Raw genomic sequence first — 17839 nt, 5'->3', positions numbered from 1 at the left:
ACAGGAAGGTCCCTGGGGACAGGCAGTGGGACAAAAGCTGTGCTGCAGCAGACTGCCATGCACTCAGCCTATAAATAGAGGCCTTGGGATGAATTAATTTTAACCCTGGCTGCTGTCAGCAAAGCCAGCCCTGCCTGGCAACACGTGCAGGCAGGACACTCACCGTATTTTTCGTTGAACAGCTCTTTCACTTGCTCTCTTAGGATCACCTTCTCGCCCAGCCGGTTGGCATCGTCCTCATCTGCAAAGCAAAACACCCAGGGAATAACATTCCCTGTTTGCTTCTCAGCCCCTGCAAAACCCACCCCGCTGCCACAACCCTGTCTCTCTGCCCCAGCACGGTGTGGGGACACCTGAGAGGTGCCTGCTCTTGCACATGCACCTGGTGTCACCTTTTGGAGCTGTGCAGAGCAGCTCTGAACCGCTGCCAAGTCTGCGTTTGCCGCGTGCAGCCACGGCCCAGAGCCTTTTACATCCACTCTGCGGTGCTGCCAGTGACTGCAAAACAGGCAGCACGACAGAGACCCAGGTCCTCAGTGCCACAAATGCTCCCACAAGTGATACCAAGGAGTGAGGTAGGACTTTTATAGTTGGGCTCCTAAGCACAGTATTGTTTTATAATATGCCATGTAATCAGCTTGCCTTTACTCACTGCTTTAATCATCCTCATCATGTCAAACAGTTTCTCCTCCCTTCTCTCATTTCAAGCAATGTGCCTATGTCAGTAGATTTTCCCTCCAGCTATTCAGCATCCTCAGAGGACTCCAGGAAAAAGGACTTGGATCAGTACCAGCCCTCTTTGATGCTTTCAGTTTCACCAGCTGAATGAACCTTATCCACCTCACACTGGGGTCACCCTCACCCCTAGCCTCAAGCCAGCCAGGGTGCACAGTGCAGGGCAAGCTCAGTGGGATCTCCTCCTGGAGAGAAGCCATCCCCACCACAAGCCTCACTGCATCCAACACAGGCATCTTCACCCAGCTGAGCACACCACAGGGTGGAAATTCAGGATGGTTATTTAGAACACCTAGGCAAGTGCTGCAGACCTCAGCATGAGGGTCCCAAGCATCCTCTATTCTTGGTCTGCAGCTATGGAAATTGATTTTGAGCAGTCACACAATTTTGATTCTGATTTGGAGCCAGCACATGAATTAGATTTGGGGTTTAAGCAAACACGTGGCTTGCAGCCTTGTTTTAAATGCAAGCTGACAACCTGATGCAAGTTCCTGCCTCCCTGCACAGGCCTGGATGTAACTAGGAAAAGCAAAAGGGAGATGTTTCTGTGGAGGAACCTCACGGCCAAGATGTGCTTCCAATCTCGAAATGGCAACAAAGCAGCTTGAAAGGGATGGAGCAAAAAACAAATAAAGCAGAAGAAAAATCAAATGAATGATCCAAGGAGCTCTGATTTCAAGAACCAAAACCTTGCCTCGTGATGCTGCTCCTGAGGCCATGGCAGGGGCAAACCCTGTGGGCTCCCTCTGTGACTTCCATGTCATCGATGCTCAGTTTCTGGGCTGTATATACACACCCCTATGGATGTGTAGATGGTAGCAGACAAAGAAACCCCAAAATTTAAGTGTTCTCACTTGTTTAACTCTCTGGGACTGAAAAAAGCAGCAGCTCTGTCCTTCCTGCTCACGCCCCGAGTCACCTGAGTGCAAGAAACAAGATCCCAAGGGGGTATTTTCCACCTTGCAGTGGGCAGAATTCTCAAATTCCCATCCAAGGACACAAACAAATGCCAAGAAAAATGTGGAACTGAGCATGCATAACAGAGAAGCCAGAGAGGAGGCTCGGGCCGCTGGCACTGCTTCCTGGGGACCTGCCCTTGCGTCCCCAGGCCAGAGGGATCTCCATCTACCTTTGACTTTACCCACTTGGGTTTGGGAAGTAAAGGGCTCAAAGAAGCCACTGGTACCTCTGGGACATGCTGAGCCCTTCCCATAAAGCAGGTTTATGCATGCTGCTGGCTTTTTGCTTTTCAATTAAAAGAAAGGAGCCAGCTGATTTATCATTTTCTTCCCAATCCCACTTGCCAGAAGCAAGGACCCCTGCACTCCACGGGCTGGAGTGGTCACATTTTTAAAGCACCATTGGCTCTTTTTCTTGCCAGAGAACCACCAAGTCACATTTAATGGTTGTGGAAAATGGGGTTTAGCTGTCTGATGTTGGTCAGCAGGACCCCAAACCCCACCTGTTCTTCTGGTAACTGCAAAAAACCACAACAAAACCAGATCCAAGCTATACCATGGACAAATAATGGTTCTGCCTGGGTTTGTGATGCCATGTGCAGAGCCCTGATCTCAGCAGTGAAGCTGTGGCATGGCCGCGGGGTACCCGATGGAGCGTTCCTCCTCCCTGTGCCACCACCAGCATCCTGTGGTGCTGCTCTAGGTCCTCCACTCTTGGAGTAACAACTTCCTGTCACCCAAACACCCAGCAAGAAGCCCATTTCATCAGAGAAAGAGCCCCACCAGGAAAGAGGCTCAGGTCTCGTCCTCAGACAATCCCAGCTGTGCCAAGGAAACGCCCAGCCAGGGTAGGCTGAGCAGTGGTCAGGATCTGGCCCTGAGTCTTAACAGGATGAGTACTACACCTGCAATTCAATTACACCCCTGTGTAAACCTGGAACAAACCCACTGACTTCACTGAGGCTTATTCCACTGTAACTCAGTTTAAATGCCATTGGAATTAGCTCACCATATGCCCATTTTCAAAGCAGAGCTATGAACTTGCAGGAGCAGGGAGTTCACATCTAGTCCTGTGGCCAGAATCCCAGCTGATGGGACTTAGGCTGGATCTGCTGGAGATATGCCATGCCCTGCCACAGATACAGGCAGATGAGCTCATCTTTACTCCTGTAAATTAGTCTATGTGTTAAATCCCTGGAGCCTCCAGGACTACACACCAACCCTGGCTTAGAGGAGATGTTAAAGCAGAGCTAAAGAAACAGACCCAGCCCAAATCCGTGCAGGTCTCCTTGTCATGGCAAGTGGATTTGGTTTAGTAAATTCATTGCTGGGACACATGGAGGTGTTCAAAAAAATGTGGAGACATGGCACTTCAGGACATGGTTTAGTGGCCAACAGTTGGACTCAATGATCTTAGAGGTCTTTTCCAACCAAAAGCAATCCCATGACTGTATGGATGAGCTGAGGATAAACTTGGCAGGCTGCTTTGTCTTGAGCAGTACCAGCACCAGTGCCCAGGGACTTGCAGCAACAGTGCTTAGAAACACAGGGAGGATTGAGAATAACAACAAAACACTGTTAAACACATCCAGCACCAGGAAACAGAGCAGAGAGGAGAAAAAAAACCAAAAATACCTGCATTTGGGGGGTTTAAGACATTTTCATTCCCATATTAAAAAGCATTTCTTGTCTGCTACCATCTACGATGCATCAACTGAGCTACCTACCATTCAAGGCAGCGTAGGCTTTTTCCAGTGATGTTATCCGTCTAGGGGCTACAGCACAAGTTACAGAAGACAAAAAAAAAAAAAAAGAGAGAGAGAAAGAAAAAAAGAGAGCCATGAGTGCTGCAGCTTGGTTTCTTGGTCACAAACAAAAGCAAAACGCAGGATGACACCGTCCCTAGCAGCTCAAAATTCCTCTGCTCCTTAAGGAGCCCCGGCACAGAGATGCTTTGGGGAGCTAAATAACAGCCCAGTGAGCTGGGAGGGTGGGCTGGGGTCTCCATCACGCACCAAGGGACCTTTTTTGGGGATGTGCTTGAGCCTGTGAGCATCCCCTGAGCTACATTGTGCTGCTGAGCAGCTCAAGGTCCAGGCGTGCCCAGGCAGCGTTTATGGCACGTGGCAGAGCAGCAGTGGCTGGGCTGCACCAGAGGAGAGAAAAAATATCTGAGGTTAAAGCAGATGAAAAGCAAACAAGGAAACTGTGTCACTTCTGCAGCAGTGGGGGGGGGGGGGGGGGAAATGAGAGGAAAAGGGATCCCTAAGGAGAGGCTGGTGCTTGCCACTGACTCTGAAGTGAGGAGTGATGGCAGAAAGAAATGAATATCCTGGGGAAAAGCTGCAGCAATGGGGCAAGGGCCAGGATTGGCAGGAGGAATGAAGTGGCTCCTCACTCTGAGGCTGGCAGCCATGGGGAGAGCTGGTGAGGGGGACAGGAGCTGTAGGTCACGGCACCAGGGAGGCTCTTGCTGCCAAGTTACAGCACACGGGCACTGGCAGACTGGAGGCGATGTGTGTTTGAATTTGCTGAGCAGCAAGATGAGCAACCTGAAGCAGCTCAAAACATGGATCAAAAGTTTTGAGCAGGCTCAGGGAAGCAGCCATGGCAGCACAGTGGAGATATGATTCCCTCTCTGGAGATATTCAAGACCTGCCTGGATGCATTCCAGTGTGATCTGGTGATCCTGCTCTGGCAGGGGGGTTGGACTGGATGATCTTTTGAGGTCCCTTCTAGCCCTAACATTCTGTGATTCTGTGATGAGCTCTGCCAGTTCCTCCAGCCTGACTGTCAGTGCAGGGACAGCCCCTGGGTTCAGCAGGAAAGGATGGGAAGAACAAGAGGGCTGCACAGGGCAGCTGCAGGCACCAGTGTTTTGCTGCAGATCATGGTGAGCTGGGGTCAAGGTGGACAAATCCTCCAGACAGCTCCAAAGTCACTCCTCACTGCCACACTGCAGGACCCAGATGGAAAATAAGCAATGCTGCCTGTGTCCTGGTCCTCTAAACTGCTGGGTGACATCCTGCCTTTGTGGGAACCCTGTGGGCAGCACCACCATGCCAGATGTTTAGGCAAATACACAGTGCCAAGAGGAAGAGATGCAGATGGGTCATGTTGGTGCTGGAAAAGCCAAGCTAGAGTCCAAGCCAAGAGAGAGAGCGAGGTCCTGGCATAGCTCCCATCAAGGAGCAATGCAGGCAGGCTGCAGGCAGGCAGGAGCACAGACAAGCAGCAAGGAAGAGAAGCAGCATCTTTCCAATAGGAATTGGGAGTGCTTTAGGAAGAGCAGCATGGCATGTCATTTGGCTGGCAGCAGCTCAAAGGCATTTGCAATGTTTCAGGTGAAGATTCCAAGGTGCCATCATGCTGATCAAGAAAACTGGAGCAGGGTAGATTTAGGCTGGACATTAGGAGGAAGTTCTTGACAATGAGGGCACTGAAATACTGGAATAGGTTGTCCAGAGTGGTGGTGGAGGCCCCACCCCTCAAAGTCAAACTTGATGGGACCCTGAGCAACCTGATCTAGTTAAAGATGTCCCTGCTGACTACAGGGATGTTGGACAAGATGACCTTTGAGGGTCCCTCCCAATCTGATGCATTCTATGGTTCTATGATTCTAAGAAAGAGAATTAAAACTTCTTGTCCTGGTAACCCACATGTGCTGCTCAGCCTTAATCATGGGAGACATCCCAGCAGGCTCAGGGTCCCTGTGGTGTGAGATATGGAGGCATCCCTAAGTGCTGGACCACAGCTGGGATGGAGCAGCACCCATCTCACCATGCAACAAGCACCCTGAAAAACGGTAGGTTTGGGGTCTCTGAAGGACACAGCAGGATACAAAACTCACAAGGAGCAGGAGGGATGCAAGAGCAAAGCTAATGAGAGGGCTGGGATGAACTGGGTGATGGTGCTGCCTTCTCCACAGTGTGAGAATGCCACACATGCAGGGAAAAGGGGACAAAAAAAAAAAAAACAGGCAAAGAAAAAAGTGAGTGGAATCACAGGGATGCTCATAGGCTTTGAAGCCCCGCAGCTATTCAATGTTCATCATCAGACCAGAAACACTGATCTGATGAACACTAAAAAAAGAACTCACTCTGGATAAAAGGAAACTAACCCAGCTGCTCCTGTGGTGGGGAAACATTGGGGCTGAGGAGTGAAGGGGCAGAGGCAGGGACCTCAAAAAGCAACCTGCTGATGGAGCAAGATGCACACAGCTCCCATCACTGCCCCACCAAGTGCTTTCCAATTTTCTTTCACTCTTGGAGGGGTTGCCTAACGCAAGGCACATTTCTTCAAAGTCTTGAGGAGGATTGTGCTCTTGTGATTAGAAAGAAAGAAATAAATAGATAAATATAAAGGATGCCTGGATGTGATTTTTTTCTTTATAATTAAAGAACACTGCCTGCCCTACTTTATTAATTGGAGTATGGGAAATAATCTATCAGGGTGGTAGGGAGTTTGGGGAATAGGACAGATGGAGCTGGTGTACATTTTCAATCAAAGCACATAAAAATTAACATACAGAAAGATTCTCTGTGTGTGCTACATTACTTAGGCTTGATATATACTTTTTTTTTTGCTTCAAAGGCTCAAATTAAGTCTGTTTTGTATCTCTGTGCCTGAAGTAAAGAAAGGCTAAGTGCTGTGTTTATGTCACTGGAGCTTCACCCCTGCTCACTCCCTTTTGCTTTAATGCTGAAAGATCATTCTGCTTTCAAAAAGGGATTTTGAAGGTATTATTTTTTTGCAGGGCAGAGACCAGTGGTGGGAAGAAACAAAACTGGAAATCAAAAGGGAACTCTCAGATGCCAGGAGGGTTGTGCTCCTGGGTTGAATGCCTGCAGAAGCACCAGGGACAGGGCCACCACCACACCTCTGAAAGGCTGCAAAGCCACACTGCAAAAGGGGCTGCAGCCACTTGACCTCCTCTGGGCACTGGGGAGCATCACTGGCTTTATTTTTCCAAAAAGCAGCCTCATTTTTGCCTCCAAAGCCCACCTCCACCTGCACACAGAAGACACTGAAATCCTTTGATCTGTTTCTGTCACACTTTACAAATGGGTTTCCCCCAAGAAAGAGAGGTAAGGAGGCTGCTCCTCCACGGTCCTGCCGTTACCTTGCGATGCTCTTTACAACACAGGAAGGTGCACAACTTGCTTAAAGCAAATCAAACCCCAGATTTTAACCTAAAGACAACTACAATCACCCCAAAATGATTTTTTTTTTTTAATAAATCCTTTCAAATTTCCCTTTTCCCTTAAACCCTGTACTTTTCATGTCACTTTTGGCCAAAATGATCCACAAAACCTGTAGCTTCCTTTACATTTATACAGCCATCTCCAGGGCTTTCTAGCTTTGAGATGCCTTTGCAATGCCATCCTGCCTGGGAGCAACTATTGCCTTCATTTTACCACCCTTCTGCCCAACAAAAGTGATTTTCACTGATTTGGTTTTAACACCAAGCAGACACTTCTGTTGCTGCTCTTCACTTTACATGGCAGGACTTCATGACACAAAACTCAGGTTAAAAAAAAAACAAACACAAAACCAAACCCCAGCACTCTTACATTTAAATTTTTAATGATCTATGGCTAGTTGGAAATAATTAATTTTTGTTAAGGCAGCTGAAAAGTGATCAAAGCCAAGGCAGTGAAAGCACCATTGTTGCCACCCTTCACTTCAGTGCAATGGGGTGGAAATGCAGAGGAGAAGTTAATTGCTGTCAGCAGGGATTTTTTTTTTTGGTTTTTTGTGGGGGAAAACACAAACAGCTTTTCTCCAGCAGACATTCTGACTACTAGAAGAAAATTCTAAATCCTGCAATTGTCTCTGAAAACTCTGCAGCTATATGAAATAGCCTGTAGCAATTGAGATGTCAAGTAAGAAACCCCCCTCACCTGGGACTTGCTCTTATTTAAAACCCCATGGGAGGAGAGTGCACAAAGCCCTGAGCCCAGCAGAGATGCTGTGGCCTCTTCCTGAGCCCACTCAGGTACCACAATACACAGCATAAAATATGGCTTTGGGTTGGTGCTAGCACGGACCAGCCCCTGGTGGAAGCATTCAGCTGGAGAAGGAGGGAAAAAAAATGTTGTGCATCGAAAAATCAATTTCCTCTACATCTCTATTTCTCAGGCTGCCTTTCCCAGCCAGCTGGCAGGTTGCAGTATTTGCCTTGTGATGTGCTCCTTTGTTCATGGTGTGACTGGTGTCAGAGCAGCATCTCCGAACGTCGTTATCCCGATGACGGCGCAGCATGGGCAAGGCACAAGGTGTGGCTGGAGGAGTGGATACATCCTCAGCTCACCCCTGGTGTTACAGCCATGGGATTCCATGGAAAACCAGAGTTCTGCAAAGCTGGCATGTCACTGAAGGCTGGCTGACCCCAGCTGGTACCTTACTGCTTAGCAAAAGACAGGAAATCTTAGGTCAAGGTCTATGGAGGTCTTGGGGACCTCTCCATCCTCTTGGCTGGGCTGTACACAGGGATGCAGAGGGTGGAGACAGGGACCATGCCCTGCACTGAGTTTCTCAGACTGCTTGCCTTCTGTTAGAGCCCTCTTGGGTGTCTAACACCTCTTTGCTGTTCCTAATAAGGGCATATAAATGTCTTCCTCTCTGTCATATTTGTCTTCCCTAAATTGTGCCATCCCCGTGGAGGCTGGCCAAGGAAATGGGAAGCCATCAATAAAGATGACAGGGGTTTTTGCACCCATCTGTGCTCTTCCAACAGTTGTAATTACAGACATTTAAAACAGAGACAGGGTTTTACCCACGTTTCTGAGGGCAGCTCTTATTTTTAGGCAGCGTAGAAGTGAGAGACAGACCACTGCAGCGATGCAGAGGGAAGGAGACAGCTCCAGGGCAGTGATTTCTGCAGCTGGCTACGGAGCGTCCTGGACACCTCATCCTCCCTGCTCCCACATCTCCCTGGTGTATCCACATGTGGGATGCCCACAATCCAGAGAGGGTTGTGACTGTCAGTGCTGCTGCAGCCCAAAGCAGACCTTGTGGTTAATCACTCCCCTCCCACAAGCCTCTCTCACCACCAAACCCACCAGCTCACGGCAACACTTACTTATTTTAAGAAAACACTTAAGAAAGTGGGAGCTTTCTTAAACACAGGAGACAGAGCTCTGCCCTAGATTAGCTCCTGAAAAACACTGTCACTGCAAGGCAGCAGCAGCAGTACTGATGGGTGATGCTGAGGCCAGCTGTCTTGGTCAGGAGAACTTCAGCAAATGCACCAAACAACAACAAAACTGAAGTGGGGAGCCCAGGAAAGTGAGGCCAGAGGCAACCTTCCTCCAGCTGATAAAATTATTGCTTGCCTTCCACAGCTTACAACTCCCTGACCACCACTAAACACTTGGCCAATGCAGTGCTTAAGCAAAAAGGCATCATCTCTTACCAGGTTTGGGGATGAGTCCTTGAAAAGGCCTGTAAAAAACAAGGGGAAAAGGAGATTTAAAATGCAATGCCACTGGGAAGCCAACACACCTGGACTGAGCATCTTCCCATGGCCCAGGGAGGGTTGGGGCTCAGCCTGTCCTTCACACTGTGCAAGGAATCGTGCAGACCCAGCAGGAGCTCTGCAGGGAAGGAGTCCTTGTGGCCCTGCTGACAGCAGCAGATGCCCCCTCAGGCAGCGTGGCTCAGTGAGAGGGTGATGGAACCACTCCTGAAGCCATTTTCACCCTGTCCCACACTACAGTGATGCACTGATAAACTGCTTTGCCACTTCCACTTGTGTCCATGGTCACTTGTGGCCAGTGCCCAGTGACTCAAGTGCTGTGGGACACCAGACACTGCCTTGCACCAGCCACAAACCAGGCAACATTCCTCCTATCTCAAGCCTCCTAGAAAAGAGGTTGGGATTTCTTTGCACCACTGCACCAAGTACTGCTTTCTCCTGCCAGTGCTCTCCCCACTGTCTCCTCAGGCAGCAGACAGGAGGAAAGAGCCAGAGTCTCTATTTTATGGTCCCCTTCTTCCTGTTGAACCAAGGCAACACAGCTGGTCAAGTCTTGTGAGGGACTGAGGGAATTGGGATTGTTTAGTCTGCAGAAGAGGAGGCTGAGGGGAGACCTTCTGACTCTCTACAACTCCCTGAAAGAAGGTTGTAGTGAGGTGGGGGTTGGTCTCTTCTCCCTAGTATCAGGTGATAGAATGAGAGGAAAGGGCCTGAAACTGTGCCAGGGGAAGGTTAGGTTGGAGTTTAGGGAAAATTTCTTTGCTGCAAGAGTGGTCAGGTGTTGGAACAGGCTGCCCAGGGAGGTGGGGGAGTCACTGTCCCTGGAGGTGTTCAAGAAACCTGTGGACATGGCTCTTGGGGACATGGTCTGGACAGTTGGACTCAATGATCTTAGAGATCTTTTCCAACCAAAACCATTTTCTGACTCTGTGATCCTACCATTAGCTGCCAACTTGATTGCCATCTCGGGGGCTGGAGGCACTTGTGGCATTTACAGCCCTGCTCCAATGGAGCTGGCAGAGCTGGGGGTACTTTTAGGTCAGTTCCCTCTTCTCCCCATGCTGCTGGGCAGGGTTGCTGACACCTCTCACCACGTACCTGGTCACGGTGAACTTGATTTTATCAGCAACAGCCAATATCCTCTCCAGGTTCTGCGAGCCAAAGGTGCATGGCTTCCTGAAGGGGATCCCGGGGGGCAGCCCCTCTATGATCACTGACCCTGGATTGCTCTTGATCCGCTTGTATGGCACTTGCACAGGGTACTTGATCCCCAAGGCCTCACCTGCCAGAGAAGCAGTAAGTGAGCAGCAAGCATGCAGGAGATCAGGGATGCCATTTCTGCCATGCCTCTGGCTCCAGCCCCAGCCCCACCAAAGCACAGCACAGCACGAGCAGCCTGCTCAAGGCATCCTCTTAAGTGTAATCAAGGACCAACATTTTCAGGCCACACCAGGAGTGGAGGGGTCCCAAGGCAGCCATGTGCATGCAGCAGAGCTGGTGGGGCTGAGGGGAGGCACTGCCCTGTATGATGCTGCCCATGCAGTGCAGCAGGAGGGATGTAAAGCCACTGCTCTTTGCTTTGGGACGTCGTTTGGAGATAACTCCAGCCACATTCCCTCTCTGAGGTCTGGTTGTAGGACCTGCAAAGTCTGACTTCTGCCTAGAATGTGGAGATAACAGCATTTCCCTGCCTTGATTTGGTAAAGAGCAGACACTGGAGCAGGCAGGTTGTGGGAGTACCCTGGGCAGATGCCCTACAGACAGGAGGTGCAGCATCTCCTGAGAGAGCTTGCTATGACCCCTTCCTTACTCCCTTCCCCACCTCCCACCATCCTCTGCAGCTGAATTTACCATTGCTGTTCTTCACAGAGTGGGGTGGGTAAAAAGAAAAAAAAACACCAAAATGTGGTCAAGGAGGGCAGGCAGGCAGGCAGGAGGGCTGTGGCATGCTCCTCATCATGGCCTCCCCAGGGCTGTGTAGAAGCTGCCTAGGCAGCAAGTGCCTGCAGCAAAGAGCACCAATTCCCAGAGCCACCATTCCCTCCCCAGCCCTTCAGGAAAGCACTTGGCAAGGAGGAATTGGGAAGCGAGGGGGAGGAATAAAGGGGGAAAAGAAGTTATGAGGGGTTGAGAGGGGGATAAAGTCAACTTCCCCCCTGGTTTCTCACCATATTTCTTGTTGAACAGGTCCTGGACTTGCTCCCGCAGCGTGTTAGCAATGTCTATTCTGGAAAGCCTGGCATCATAATTTTCTGTAAAATAAAGAAACAATTATGGACTTCTGCTGGTAAATTAAAAGGCACTCTGTGACTTCTAAGCAATGCCATTTTCTAATTATAGGAAAGTCCTTATCTTGCAATTAGCTAATCTCTGGAGTGGGCCATTCAAAGCCCTTAAAAATAATCTAAACAGAAATATGTGGTGGGTTTTCTTTTTTTTTTCCTCCCCTTGCTTGTTTGCTAAGAATAAAAGCTGCATGAAATCGAAGATTCAGTTGTGATAATTACCAGCATTAAAATAAAACACACTCCAAAGGCTCTCTGGAAAGTCAAAGCCTTCGAAAAACCTCTGTCCCTCCCTGCAAACCCTCTCAGGCCCCCAAGGAAAGGGATGCTCCAGCTGAGCAGCACTTGTCCCCAAGCCCATGAGCTTCTCACCACTACTCCTTCCCCAACAGAGCCAGCTGCTGGTGCACACCAGAAGGGAGCAGTGTTTGTACAAACATCACCCAGGTGGAAAAAGCCCCAGAAAAGGCAAAGCCTGAGGCTTGCAAGACTTAATTATGCATCTCACAAGGTCAGACAGGGAGATAAGCAAAGCCAGTTAAGTAGGGCACTGTCAAGAGCGCTTCAAGACTCTTCCTTGGACCTACAGGACTGCCTGTCCCTGGTTGTGTGTCTTGTCTTCCATCTGCCAGTCCTTCCTATTCTCTCAGCCCACCTCCTCCTCTCCTCTCCTCCCTCCCAGAGGGGCTGGAATCTTTATGAAGAAAGGCTGAGAGTTTGGGTTGTTCAGTCTGGAGGAGAAGAGGCTCCAAGAAGACCTTACTGTGGTCTTTCAGTACTTCAAGGAGGTGACAAGAAAGCTGGGGACAGACTTTTTAGCAGGGTCTGGTGTGACAGGACAAGGGATGATGGTTTGGAACTAAAAGAGGGAGATTCAGACTAGAGAGAAGGAAGAAATGTTTTACACTGGGGGTGGTGAGACCCTGGCCCAGATCACCCAGAGAGGTAGCAGGAGCACCATCCCTGGATCCATTCCAGGGCAGGTTGTTTGGGGCTCTGAGCAACCTGCTCTAGTTGCAGATTGCAGAATCACAGAATCATCAACCAGGTTGGAAAAGACCTCAGAGATCATCAAGTCCAACCTATTACCTAATACCTTAACACCTCCTCACAACTGAACCATGGCTCCAAGTGCTACATCCAAGCTTTTTATGAACACCTCCAGGGATGGTGACTCCACCACCTCCCTGGGCAGCACATCCCACTGGCCAATTACTCTCTCTGTGAAGAACTTTCTCCTCACCTCCAGCCTAAACTTGCCCTGGCACAGCTTGAGACTGTGTCCTCTTGTTCTGCTGCTGGTTGCCTGGGAGAAGAGACCAACCCCCACTTGGCTACAACCTCCTTTCAGGTAGTTGTAGAGAGCAATAAGGTCTCCTCTGACCCTCCAGATGTCCCTGCTGACTGCAAGGGGGTTGGGACTAGATGGCCTTGAAAGGTCCCTTCTGACCCAAACCATTCTATGATTCTATGATTTTCCTATTCTCGCCCTGCCCTGCTCCTCTGCCAAACCATTGAGCCCTGATGCCCTGTGGCCACCCCCTTCCCACATCTGTTTGCTCTGCACCCCAGAACGGGCCAGGGACCCTGCCTCAAGCCTGGCAGAAGCCTGCAGACTCTCACCTTGAAAGCTCTGCCTCTTCACAGCGTCCTCCAGCAGCGCCTCCCCCGAGTCCCTCTCGCCAGCGGCTGAGACAGGGGACAGAAGAGGAGTTAGGATTCGTGGTGCCACCAAGGGGCAGGCACGGGAGGGGGCCAAAAAACGAGGTGGGGAGGGAAGGCAAGAGGCGCAGTGTAGGAAAAGGCTCTCACTCCTCTCCTACCTCGTGCTCAGGGCCCGGCTGCCGGGCGCCTCGCAGCCTACCTTTGGCTGCCGGGCTGTCCGACGCCGGCTCCTTGACACCCTCCGCCAGCAGCTCCGGCCTGGAAAACAGCAAGCAGCAGAGGGCACGTGTGTGACCCCCTGGCTGGGACACCCACTGCTCCAGCATCCCCCAGGACCATGCTCTGACAGCCACCAACCACTAACCCTGCCTGGCAAGCACTGCTTTAGAGCTCCGGCAATGCAGTCGGGGAACTTTGGAAGCGATTCTCATGCCAAGAGACTTTAGTGAGCTGATGTGATGCTTCCCCAGGGTGAGATTTAAGCCAGAGACGGCTGCGCACTTTAAGTCAGGGGTTAGAGACTTTTAGGAGACATGATCCTGCATGTTTCTTCTTCATTTTCATTTTCAGTCACCCAACATCTTGGTTATGCCATCTCTCTCCCCTGCAAGGGAGGCTGAGCCAGCATTTGGGTGAGAACCCCCCTCCCAAAGTCCCTAAAGGCATTTCTAATTCCACCTCTTCTGGAGCTGTTCCCTCTTTCAAGGCAATGTTGTTGTGTTATGTCCATCATGGCATCACGCAGCCCTTCCAGCTCTTGTGACCTCTCCTGCTCACCAGCACAAGGGCAGCATCTTCCACAATGCCTGCAGCACCCCATGTGCACATCTGGACCTCAGCCAGAGTTGCTTCCCACAGGACAGCCCTCAGGGGCTCCCAGCCCCTCTCTGTGCCCCACACCTGGGCATCCTGAAGGCTAAAGGCTCTGGCTGCTTCACCCACCTGTGGCTGCTCCCTGCTGCTGTGGCCAAACCTTTGCAAAAGCAGATTAACACCCCAAAAGACATCTCAAGGAAGAGACACCACCACCACCACCGCCTCTTGGAGACAGCTCCAACCTTTGGTTGCTTCTAATCAAGCAAATTTCTTGAAGTTGCCCAAGTAATGGATGTTCCCCAGGACACTGCAGAGCAGCCAGAGCTCCCAGCAGGAACATCCTCCCTCCCCAAGGGATAGCTGCTCCGTCTGCCTTACCTTTTAATGACAAACTGGATGTTGTTGCTTGCTTGCAGGATCTTCTTGAGTTTGGCAATCCCAAAGCAGTTGGGGCGTCGCAGCAGGATGCCCTCTGGCAAGCCCACCACAAACAGGTCTTCAGGATACATCAGGAACTTGGAGTAGGGAACTTTGACAGGCTCTGATATTCCTATGGCTTTGGCTGCATGGGGACCAAATCTCATTAGCCTGCTGGCCCCCCATGATGGGTAAAAGCAGCAGCAAGGTGATATTTGGGTAAGGGTGTCTAAGAAGTTTTTGAAGAGTTGTCACTCTGCGCCTGGTGGGGATGTCCCTGACACTGGATGCAGACAGCAGAGCCAGACAGCCACCAGGAGCTGGCTTTTGAGGTATGCTGTGGTAACACAGACTGCCTTTCTGTGCACACTAATATTAAAGGGGCTTCCTCTAGAGGCTGCAAGTACATCTCCACAAGGCAATGGGATCCCCCATCCAGACCTCCACAGATGTCCTTCTGCCAGATCAGGGGACAAAGAACACTCCTGGAGTGCCCTGCCAGCCTGAGCAGCCTGGCATGGTGAGGGCTCCCCTTGATCTGCCAAATATTGCCAAAAAAACAGCCAACAGGCAGTGCCAACAGTGCTGTGCGGCCAGAGGTGAGAAATCAGCACAAAATCCCATGAGCACGGGCAAGGATTCCCAGGCTGTGACTAAAGCATGGGGAGCACTGAGTGCCATCATTCTGCTGGCTGCATCCCCACTGCCTGATCCTGGCCTTTCTCATTTCCCCAGTCATGGGGGGCTCTGCTTTCCCAGGGGCTGCAGCTCAAATCAGCTTCTGTTTTTGGGGGACTGCCAGGCACAGCTACATCTGCTAGTGCCAACCTTTCTGCCAGCTCTCAAAATGCATGTGTGACCTCACTTGTGTTTTTTTTCCTGGGTTAAATAACCTTTCCAAAAAGGGGTGAGCAGAGCATGCTGAGTTCCAGCCCCTGGCATGCCAGGGTCCCACCAGCCTTCCTGAGCCACACCATGACCACCTTGGGTGGAAAACCCTGTCTGGTATTTCAAACAAGTGATGAGGGGAACCACTTTGGTCTTTCCCTCTGCGGGAGGAAGGCTGAAGGTCCTGGCAGCAATTCCTGGGCTGCAGCCAGCGAAAAGGCAACGAGGAAACCAAAGGAAGAGCTGCAATAACAAGGCCCAGGGAGATTTCAAATGCATTTGTAAGCCCAGCAGACAGCAAATGAACAAATTAGATTGCACTTTTACTCAGATGCTGGTTTGGAAACGGGAGGTGACATTTCTGAGCAATTAGGAGGTCCCCATGGCAGAGGCCAGCACTGGGCATGATGAACGTGTGTTAATGAGCAGCTTACCGTATCTCGTGTTGAACAAAATTTCTACTTGTTTCCTCAAATGACTTAAAACGTCCCCTATGCCATCTGAACAAAGGAAAAAGAAAAGAAAAATGCAAAATGCTCTGAGAAACCAGTTGCCTCCTGGCCAAGCAACATCCAGCACAGGCAAGAAGCCCCTGACCCCCCAGCAGAGCTGGCCCCACGCTTGCTACACCCTTGGTGGTTCTCTGGCAGCTGACTCCAAGCTCATCCCCAAGTGAGAAAGGGCAGTGATGCCCCTGCCACACAGCTCTGCTAGTGGCAAGGAGCAAGAGTTACAGGGGAAAAAGTAAATCCAGGCAAGAGATGGGAGGAGAGAGCCTGAGAGCACAGCGGTGTTCTTCTGTGCTGAGCTTTCCAGAGGGTGAAATCTTTGCTGACAAAGTAGGAAGCCCACAAAACCCAACCCAAAATAGCTCTCTGTTCATCCATCCTGCCCAAACACTTGCAGTGATGGGCAGTGCTCAGAGCCCATTTTGCACTCACCTGAGCCCTCCAACTGCTTTTCTTCATGCCGGGACTCCTCACTGGGCCCCTTCTCTGTCCCTGCTGAGGAAGAGGAGGGTTAGCAGCAGCCAGCACCAGCAAAAACAGACCAAACACGAGCAGGAGGTCCCTTGCAGCCACCTGACCACCCCTTCCCCTCACTAAGCTCTGAGCACCCATGCTGGTGCAGGCTCAGGCTGGTAGCATCACTCCAGGAGCTGCACAAGCAGAATGAACCCATTGCCTACATCCAAGAGGTCTGCCTGCCCTTTGGTGGGGGCTTCCTGGGAGAGGTGGGACCCAGCACTCAGCACAAGCGAGGGCAGATGCAGCACTGGTGCAAATCCCCCCATGAAAATCCCAATTGTGAGCTGGGATTGCACATGCTGGGGCTAGAGAGGGCCTGGCAAGGAGCAGCAGTGCCAAAATAGCCATCAGTTTGTCTGCCAGAGCTCCCAGCTGGCTTGCTTGAGGCCATGACTCTAGACATGGGTGCTGACTCCCATCACCCTGGCTCGTGAATGGGGTTTTCTCATTTCTGACACACACATGAGCTCCTGTGCCCCCTGTGCAGTGCCCTGGGTGTTTCATTCCTGGTACCTGCTACCGTGTCTAGGATGTAGTTGGACTCCTCTGAGGCCAGGTGCGTGGGCACTGGGTCGTGCATCTCATCGGAGCCAGGCGATCGGTCTGTGGACAGAACCCCCCAGGCAGCTTTGGTTTTGATGTCAGGGGGCACTGTCCCCAACACAGGGTTCAGAGGGCATTGGCTCATCAGCCAGGACTGAGCATAGGGTCCCCTACTCCTGAGAGCCCTGCACACCACAGCCCAGCACCAGGAGTTGCTCCAGGGGTGCATCTGCCTTCTTTCTCCCCCAGGGACCACCCAGATGTCACCCCTGAAACAAACACAAACCTCTCAGCTACAGGGAAAGGAGCAAAAAATTTTTCCTACCCTCTGTGGAAGGTGAAGAGCAAAAATAGTTCAAAACTATTTAGTTGGTTTAATTCCATCTCCACACTTAATTCTGGCTTAGTGCTGCTTGACTTGGCTGCTCCACTGTGGGAAACCACTCCATTGCTGCTGCCTTCCTCCCCCCAAATCACACATCCTTGGGTTGGGTTCCCTTCTGTCACCTCTACACCCTCCTCATTTTAACCTGTCTGCCCTCATGCTGGATTCTTCCAATGCCCTCAAAGAGCTGTCCAAATTCAGCTTTAAATAAACCTTCACCAGTTTAAATACTTCAATCAGGTCACCTCTTAATCATCACCTCACAGGATAAATAATCCCAATTCCATCAGTTTCTCCCTGTAGGTGAACACCTCGTTTCTACTAATCCTCCTCCCTGCCCTCAGCTGTACTCCCTCTGATTGAACTCAATCTTCAAATAAGGTAAGAAAAGGCAGACTCTGGACTTGAAGTATGATCTGCCTGGCACTGGAGAAGTGATAACACCTCCTTCTCCTCCTCCTCCTGCTCCTCCTCCTCTCACACACTGCCAGCTCACCACATATTAGCTTTCTTCTCCTCCATTAGCTACCACATTGAAAACTGGAATGTTTGCTCCACCACTACACCTTGTTCCCTCTCCTTCTTCTATATTAACCACATTCTGTGATAATCCTGGAGTGGCTCCCCAAACCTACACT

General features: G+C 50.7%; 1 protein-coding gene across 1 annotated transcript in view; it reads right to left on the bottom strand.

The window, feature by feature from the left end:
* Positions 1-17839, bottom strand: part of GTF2IRD1 (GTF2I repeat domain containing 1) — a 47011-nt gene that overhangs the window by 4498 nt on the left and 24674 nt on the right. Inside the window, exons 13-22 of the mRNA XM_054394170.1 lie at positions 16787-16876; positions 16193-16240; positions 15680-15745; positions 14319-14502; positions 13324-13382; positions 13083-13148; positions 11343-11426; positions 10273-10456; positions 9112-9140; positions 164-241 (exon numbers count right to left, since the gene is read on the bottom strand). Of these exons, the coding sequence (XP_054250145.1) occupies positions 164-241; positions 9112-9140; positions 10273-10456; positions 11343-11426; positions 13083-13148; positions 13324-13382; positions 14319-14502; positions 15680-15745; positions 16193-16240; positions 16787-16876 (888 nt within the window). The remainder of the gene's footprint in view (positions 1-163; positions 242-9111; positions 9141-10272; positions 10457-11342; positions 11427-13082; positions 13149-13323; positions 13383-14318; positions 14503-15679; positions 15746-16192; positions 16241-16786; positions 16877-17839) is intronic.

Source organism: Indicator indicator, chromosome 30 (genome assembly GCF_027791375.1).
Source record: "Indicator indicator isolate 239-I01 chromosome 30, UM_Iind_1.1, whole genome shotgun sequence".
In the NCBI taxonomy this organism is placed as follows: domain Eukaryota; kingdom Metazoa; phylum Chordata; class Aves; order Piciformes; family Indicatoridae; genus Indicator; species Indicator indicator.
Note: the sequence above shows the minus strand (reverse complement) of the source record. Positions and strands in the feature narration are given on the sequence as shown.